This window comes from Apteryx rowi, unplaced genomic scaffold (genome assembly GCF_003343035.1).
Source record: "Apteryx rowi isolate R43461 unplaced genomic scaffold, aptRow1 scaffold_927, whole genome shotgun sequence".
NCBI classification, from domain to species: domain Eukaryota; kingdom Metazoa; phylum Chordata; class Aves; order Apterygiformes; family Apterygidae; genus Apteryx; species Apteryx rowi.
The window spans coordinates 194058-202403 of NW_020451235.1; the positions used below are offsets into that span (position 1 = coordinate 194058).

Sequence of the window (8346 nt, forward strand, 5' to 3'; positions counted from 1 at the left end):
GATCTTCAAACAGGGTCCCATGGTCGTAGAAACCAAAACCCTGTTGCCAACACCAGCGGCGCAGCCAGTCGTTAACCTGGAAAGTCCTTCTCCTCTCATCCATCCCCCTCACTGGCAGGATTGAGGAGAAGATGACSTGGGCTCCCAGACCCTTGACCACCATCCCCAGAGCTCTGAAATCCTGCTTGATGGTCTCCAGTTTGCCCTTGGTGTCATTGGCGCCCACATGAACCTTTTACCTGTTTTACTCATCCAAGACCTTTAGTCACCCCCTTTTATCCCACCTATTTTTCTTCTTACCATCTCTTAGTTTCTCTCTCATCACACTATTTTTTTGCATCAGACAAAGAGCAGTTGTTTCAACCAGGACCTCTTTCATCATGGCATTAAAATATCTCTGTGGTTTAAACTAACAGACCATTAGCTTACTTGTAATCACTACATAAGCTGCTCAGCATACTTTTCCATGATACTGTAATCTGAGATATGATTTAAACCAGCTTTGTTAACAGGTAGCAGTAGTAACACTGCTTTTCTAGAGTGATTTGCCTATCTTTCAAGTTCTGATGAAAAGACAAGAGAGGAGGGCCTTGACATTGTCTACTGTTGTCACTTATGTGGAAAATTCAAGGACATAAGGCAACTCATTCACAGAGCCACTGACCTTGTTAGCACTGTGTGATATGTCTGTCTGATGATGGATCAATTAGGTTTGGATAGATTAGATTTGTCAGTCAGACACAGGAGGAGAATAGCTGTTAGCAAATTAAGACAGTGTAAGGAATGAAGTCTATAACCTGTAGGGAGCTGTGGGAATAAGGCTGTTTTTGAAAAGGGGAAAATTCCTCTGCTTTCCTTAACGTGGAAGAAAAAGCCTTAAAATAAAAATTTTGCCCAATGCATCAGGTAACTTTAGTTTTGGAAGTTGTGCAGATCCCTGTTCATGCTAGAAGTGGCCTTCTCTAAAAAGTAAATAGAAGCAAAAAGGACTAGGGAGTGTGGGGAGGTGAGAGGCAATATGAAACAAAGTGATTGTTCTTTCATGTTTTTATGGTGCTTCTGTTACTAGGGTATAGGTGCAGCTTTTCTGCATGAGGAGGGGAGGGAGCCTCCTCCTTTTAGCCTTCTGTTACCACTGTCAAGTACAGCATATATTCCAGAGTGGCATGGCTATAGTCACGTGTTGTGCAACTGTTTTGCTCTCTTCCAGATTTGCTGTGTCTGCCACTGTACCCATCTATTCCCCACTGAATTGCTTCTGAATTGCACATATAATCCTGAACTAGAGAAGCTTGTGTTGTGTGCCTGGAATGTTTGAGAATTGTTTGCATAACTTGGCATGTACTTAGGACATAATCAGGAGCTCTTTTGAACTCCAGGTTAACAGAAAGGATCCTTCTGTCACTCCCTTGTCACACAGCAGCATTGGGACTTAGCCTGCAGCTGAATTAGGGCCAGTTTTCTCATCCAGAAATACTTTTTTCAACAACTGGCAGCTAGCTCAAAAATTCTACTGTCATCTTTGTATTTCTTTACCTTTTAATAGCTGTAACTCAGCAATTTGTGTTGGTGTTTTTACATTTCTTTTCACTACAGTATCACTCTGCTGATATTTAGACAGTCATCTTCTTGGAAATTTATTTCATTATGAAAAAGAACCCAAAATGTAAATAAATATTTGGACTTTTTTTTTTCTCTTCCAACTGTTTTTTAACTACAAAGTTCCAGGAAAGGAAGTATCAAATTTGAGCTCCATGTCAAATAAGATTTCGAAGGGTTGAAGGCAAAGAAAGTACCCGCTGAGCTGAAGGAATGAGAAAAGACTCTTTAACAAGTCAAGGACATAATTCTAACCCTGTCAGTTCACAGGAATCACTGGTAATGATTACATTCTCTGCTTGATTTACTTATAACAATAGCAGTTGCAGCAGGAACAAAACATTAGGCCAAATTCTGACCTCAGAACATAAATCTAGAACAAATTCACTATAATTTTTAAATTCTGATAGCATCACCTTGGATTCATCCCACTGTAACAGTAGAATTTTTTAAATGATGGCACTTGGGAACAGTGTTTCTACCATCTTTCCTGTCTAATTTTGAATACAAAGAGCAGCAGCAGTATATGTTTAAATTAATACTGCAGTCCCCTCCTTATGCTTCATCTGTACATTGAGGTTGACCAGATTTTGAGCCTCATCCATACTGCACTGATAGATTGTCCGGCAGGCTCCCTAGCATTGAAGAATTCTACTCAGATCACTAATTCACTGCACAAGTTATCAATTATTTTCTATGGTAGAAGGAGACACATTTTAGCTATTTAAGACTCCATCTCAGTTTGAAAACAGTTTTGCAAGAAGGAGAGAGTAATCAGAGAGTCATTTGATATGGAAATGGATTTTTCGATGCCCACATGGTAAATCTGTGATAGCAGTGCTGTTTCACTGTTCATTTAAGAGCCAAACTAAATGAAATAGCGATTGCTTTGCAAAGTTGGGGAATTTCCACAATGCCAAACAAAACTACACAGCCCATGTGAAAATTAAATACACATAAGGAGCAGTGGGAATACTGTAAGTTTATGTGCCTTAGGCTGTTTTTCATCAGTTTTTTTTTTCCATGAGTTATTTACATGTCCTCAATTTGAGTGCACAACACATCTAAAAAGCTTTCAGACAGAAGTCTTCATGCACAGCAAGAACAGTGTTCTACACCCTTTGCACTTTTAATACTCATAACCATTGTGTGGGAACATGGGCTTCAAAAAAGTAAAGGATTAATCTCCCTTTATCGGTGTAATTTATTCAGCTTATTCATACTGGAGTATGAGTTCTTCTTTTATTTGCAGAGTGCAGTAACAATCACAAGTCACTCAGCCCAGCAAAGGTGGAGCTGATTATTCTCCATTTTGGGATGTGTCTGATCTGGATCAGAAAATATAGCTCCCTTGAGAATTTATTTCTTAGTTCTGTGAACCAGCATGTAGTAACAAGTCAATATCAGATTATTCCTCTCCTTGCCTCCCTCTTCTTTTAAGGCTTAACAAATTTATTCACTTTATTTTTAAACTTTAGGTTTTGGATAGCCTTTACAAAAATGTAAAGCAGGCTGCTGCTGTAATCATTCCTGAGTTTAGCCACATTCTGCTGGCTGAAACAGGCAGCCAGATCCTCCTGGCTAACAGGCAACTAAATGGGGTTTCTGTTATATTTTTTGACATACTGTATTTATTTTACCCTGGGAAATAACAACAATAATTTGCAATAATCCAGGAGGTTGACTAATTGCATGGAGGTTTGATTCATGTATTCCCAAGACAGCTGCACCTCTTGTTGCTTCCTTTGCTTAGAGATGCCTCAGTTCAAAGCTTGAGCATCTAAACCTCCTCTTCTCTGGCCTTAGATTATTACCTGTTGCACTGAGATCAACTAACTTATAAGAATGAATGTGACAGTGAAAAACAAAAAATTTTTAAGGAGAAATTGTGGTTTGATAGATCCAGATCTCCAGTCCCTGATTTGTGCATTAGGAGGAAGAAGGGCTGCACTGCAGAATTTTAAGGCATCTTTAAAACTGCTTGAAATTACATCAGAAGAATTTGCCACCAATGAACCCAGTACAGACCAGTAAAAATAAGGTGTGTAGCCACCTCCCCACTCTGTCCTCAACTCAGTGATGACGAACATAGACGCAGTTCAGGGTTACAATGAGCAACACTCTTCTGTGCAAACAAGCAGTAGGAGAGAATTCTGCCCTCCAGCCTTATCCTGTTTCCACACCTTGTACGTAATGGGTGGTGAACTGAATTTCAATAACTGACTGTATAGTAGTTCTGCCTCTCCCCATAGGCTTCATGACTGCTCAGTAGATGTGTGAGAGAAAGAGCACCGGACTTCCTTGGTGGCTGTGTTTTGCCTTTATTTAATGCACTCAGACTTTTAATCCAAGGTTTACTGCAGCCTGGAATCTGCAAGCGTTCTGTACTCATGAGTTTTGTACTGTGTATATGCTATTATGTCTATAATTTTAAAAGTTGTTTCATTTTACTTTGAGGAAATGTTGAATTCTTCCAGATCACTGACAAAAGATTTGGATTAACTGGGCCTGAACGTAGTTTTTGCTTAGGCCCACTCATAGGCACAGTCAGAATGGGGTACCTCCTAATGGTCTGACCAGTGTCACATCAGGACAAGTCTGAGCACTTGCTATGCTTCCCCACTTGTATGTTGGTAACTTGTGTGTTAATAGACACAGTGGCATTCACATCAGGAGTGGCTGTAGCTGGTAATTACTTGCCCAAATGAAGGGGCATGTTTATGCTGATGGGACCCAAACTGATTACAGCTACAGTGGATAACTTATGTATTCTGTAATCAAAACTCTAATTTCAGTGTGGAAATTCTTATTGTATGTCCTCATATCCACCTGAGTGAAATTGTACCCAATTGTATACAGATCTGCCCTTTTATTCACCAGTATCTTATGAGTATTGAGCAATTCTTAAGAGAAGATTAAGATTTGAAAATCAGAATGCTTGTGAGAATGCTAATTTATTATCTCCATCTTCTTCCTGCAAATAATAAATATTTTTCTTGTTGAGAGCATGATCCAGGCTTCTGGGGATCATGGCACCAGTTAACAGTGAAACTCATAGGAACATTACCTACAATTTGGGATTTTTTGGCTTTGTGAGCCCCTGAGTTACAGTTGTGTCACATTTTCAAGCGCTTTTTCTCCTGCAGTTATTATGGCTAGGAATTTCATTAAATGAAAGTTAAGATCTTCCTCCTTATATCTGAGAAAGCAGCTGGCCCTTTAAGAAAGTACCAAGCAGTTTGAGATTGGTGATGAACTTGAGAGTGTTGGCAATGCTGAAAGTGTAACACAAAGCTACTTTCCTTGCATTCCACAACTGGTTTGCACCAGACTCTGGTTTTCTGATTTTGTGTGAGTGTCATTGGATCACAGCTAGAGAGATTTGGTGGGCTGAACAAGACTCTGTGGGAAAGGGGAACAGTTAATACTGTACTTAATGGGAAGACAGATGGGACAGTTCTCCCAGTTAGGTTGTTTTTAGTTTCTTCCTTGAGCTGCTGGTGAGTGTCCTACATCACCAGATACTTTAAATGGTGCATTTTGTTTTTTAAATGCCATTATTTAATTCTGCTATCACAAATCAACTGTTAGTCAGTATTTCCTCCCTTTTACAAGTATGTGGAATGGAAACAGCTTCTGCCCTGTGAGTCTGGCACTGTGTTTCACAGATCCTACTACATGTGTAAAATGCTTTTTAAGGTAATGCAGACGTACTGCTGGAACAAAGACGTGTGAGGGAGCCTTAGAGTTTCTCATTGAAGCCAAGCAGGATTTTTTATGATGGTGTGAAATGTCATTCTTCTGAACATTCATCTAGTATTGAGTTTTGTTACAGAGCCAACTCGTGTCATGTTTTGGGATTCTTTAGCAAAGAGGCAGAACAAGGTTAGTTGAGGCAAAGTCATGACCAGTGGCTGACATCTCTGTGAAATGGTAGGCTCAAATCTGCCTAAAACGTGAAATACTACCAGAAAATCAGAAGGATAAGCAACAAAACAAAGTGGCAATAGAGTTTCAAGGACAGCCATGAAGTCGTCATATCCAGGGCACAGTCACAGAAGGAGATGAAGCCTTCTGGTTTTTGTGGAAGCTCAGTGGTGCACAAATGTATGCAATGCCATGCAAGATCAATCTTTAATGAAGTGAGATTTTGAAGGCACTGTTGATGCTACATTGATGGATACTGTTTACTGTGTTGTTTGCTTGCATATGTTTCTTTTGCTGCTGCTTTGGAGTCTCCAGCCACAAAGTGGTTTAACTTCTAAGTTGTGTTGGAATAGCTGTACCTGTGGCTCTACAAGAGCTTTTCTTTTAAAACAGCAATCAAAGAGGTACATATAATTGGGAGGAAGTTATGAGCAAATGGATCTGTCCTTGAATCTGTCTTCTTTCTTAAATTTGACATCATGGAAGTGCCACTGTGAATAACGTGGGCAGGAGACAATCTATCACTTCTAGGAAGGGCTCTGTCTGAAACAGCATGGGGAACAGCCATCTCAGGATGAAAAGCCATTTACTTTAATGAGATAGTGTGCACTGCAGTGAAAATCACATTTCTGAACATTGCAGCACTAGCTGTTCCTCCATTACATTAGTCAAGGACTAAAAGGACTGGTACCTTTTGGTCTTTAACCATTAAATTGCTTAAGTATTTTGTTACTTTTAGTGGTGCCAACAGTAAGATAAATGTGCGCATTCAGTGATCTTCTGGATTGGAAAGGAGGCCTAGGAACTCATAACCTACTTTGTAATTACAAAGTGGTGCTTCACTCCATGGTCATTGTCTTGCAGGGCAGGGGAGAGGTGACAGTATAGTTATGACAGTCCTGCCTTCTCTCTTCACAGGTGTTCCCTTTCCAAAGAATTTCCTTCAGATCTGCAAGAAGATACTCTGCCGGCTTTTTCGGGTGTTTGTTCATGTCTACATTCATCACTTTGACCGCATCATCCTTATGGGGGCTGAGGCCCACGTCAATACCTGTTACAAGCACTTTTATTACTTTGTGACAGAGCTCAACCTCATAGACCGCAAAGAGCTAGAGCCTTTGGTAAGTGTGAGGTCTGGGGAAAAGCTCTAGGAAATTTTCCTCCTCCCTCCACTGAGCCTTTCCCACACTTGCTGCAGTGGGTTTCTGCTGGAAAGGGTGGAATTGTTGCCTCTATCCATAAGCCTGTCCCATCTGCTTCAGCATCTCTGAGTCATTCAGCAAGCTTAACAGAAAGAGAAGAGTACAATGTATTTTGTATGGAAAAGTACAGGACAGGAAAGGCTGACATTTGAAAATAGAAGTTCACTTTTCTTCTGCTGCTTCCTCTACTATAGATACGTATAATTTTTCACTGTCTTTTTTCTCTAGTTAGTAACAGCGTGGTACTCACAGCAATGACTTGAATGCATGCGAGACTTGAATGCATGTGAAAGGGACAGTGTATAAGGGTGCACTGGAATATTTTTTTTTTAATCTTRAAGAGGTTGTTTGTGAAAGTATTGAGTGTGATAGATCCAGAGCACACTCTGGATCTAAGTGAGACAGATTAGGTGAGACACAGGTTCAGACAATTAACAGCATAACAAAACTAGACACTTCCCCTTGGTCTGGGATAGATCAAAACTAAACTTCTTGTTTCTAAAAATAAGATTTCAGAAATGGAAACAGATTTGCTATTCCTTGCAAATGCAAATAAAATAAAAGTATAGAAGTAAGGGACGATTCAGAAAGTAGTTTACCAACAAACTTTCACTGTTGCCATTTAGCCAGTTTTAGAAGAGATCAGGGCTATATTTCTGCACAGATCAGAGTTTGGAAAATACTGTGTCCTACAACGTATTGCTGAAGTGCTAGAACCAGCAGGATTTTTTTTTTTTTTTGAAGTTATTCCACATAAAGGCACATTGCAAAGAGATGTATAGCACAGTTGGTATGAGATGTTTCTGAAAGTGTGGCAAAGTAATGCTGTGGTTATGTCACAAACAACATACAGGGGAGCATATGTCAGAGATGGGAAGAGAGGAGAATTTAAAATATTCTTGCCTCCCTTGGAATACAGAGAGCCTAAAGGTGACTTAATACCACAGTTAGTGGTAAACAGTATTCCTGCACTAAGCAGAGAGACTAAGGATTGGGGCCAGAGTGGTACAGGAGTTAGCCCAGGTCTAGTTGCAGCACAAGTTAGGAATGCATTCCAACTGGTATGGGCACTCCCCTTGCATTCCAGCATTCCCTTCCTTCATAAAATTATTCTTGGTATCATCACAGGACGTGGTATTATGAACTGGGATTCAGGGACTTCCAGAAAACTCTTCTACCTACACTGGGGAGGTTCCAGCTCAGCAAGCTTCTGCCATCTTCCTATCCTCAACTTGGGCATGTGTCAGCAGTATAGAGATGCAGAAAAATGTCTGTATTTTTGTCTTCAGCTAGGCAGGGAGGAGGGAGGGAGTTGCCAAACAAAAGCAGACCTGACAAATAATCTTGAATGTTAATAAAATAGTTGAGGACAACCTGTGCCCTGCCAGGTTCACCATGGAAGGAAATGACCCCACGTTATCTCCCTTAATTAGAAAATGGTCCAAGAGCTGATTAAATAAACAGACTGGCATATGCTTTAATAAGCAGGCAGGCAACTGATTTATCAATTTTTCTTCAAGAAGGGAGAATAACTGAGGAAGCAGGCACTGGATGAATACTATTAGCCTACTAGCAGGACTTAGGCTCTTTGTTAATAATAGATTTTATTGGCCTTCTG

At 40.2% G+C, this 8346-nt stretch overlaps 1 protein-coding gene across 1 annotated transcript in view; it reads left to right on the plus strand.

Annotated features, from left to right (window-relative positions):
- Window positions 1-6677, plus strand: part of MOB3B (MOB kinase activator 3B) — a 42202-nt gene extending 35525 nt beyond the window's left edge. Inside the window, exon 2 of the mRNA XM_026091824.1 lies at window positions 6445-6677. Within this exon, the coding sequence (XP_025947609.1) occupies window positions 6445-6677 (233 nt within the window). The remainder of the gene's footprint in view (window positions 1-6444) is intronic.
- The last annotated feature ends 1669 nt before the right edge of the window (window positions 6678-8346 follow it).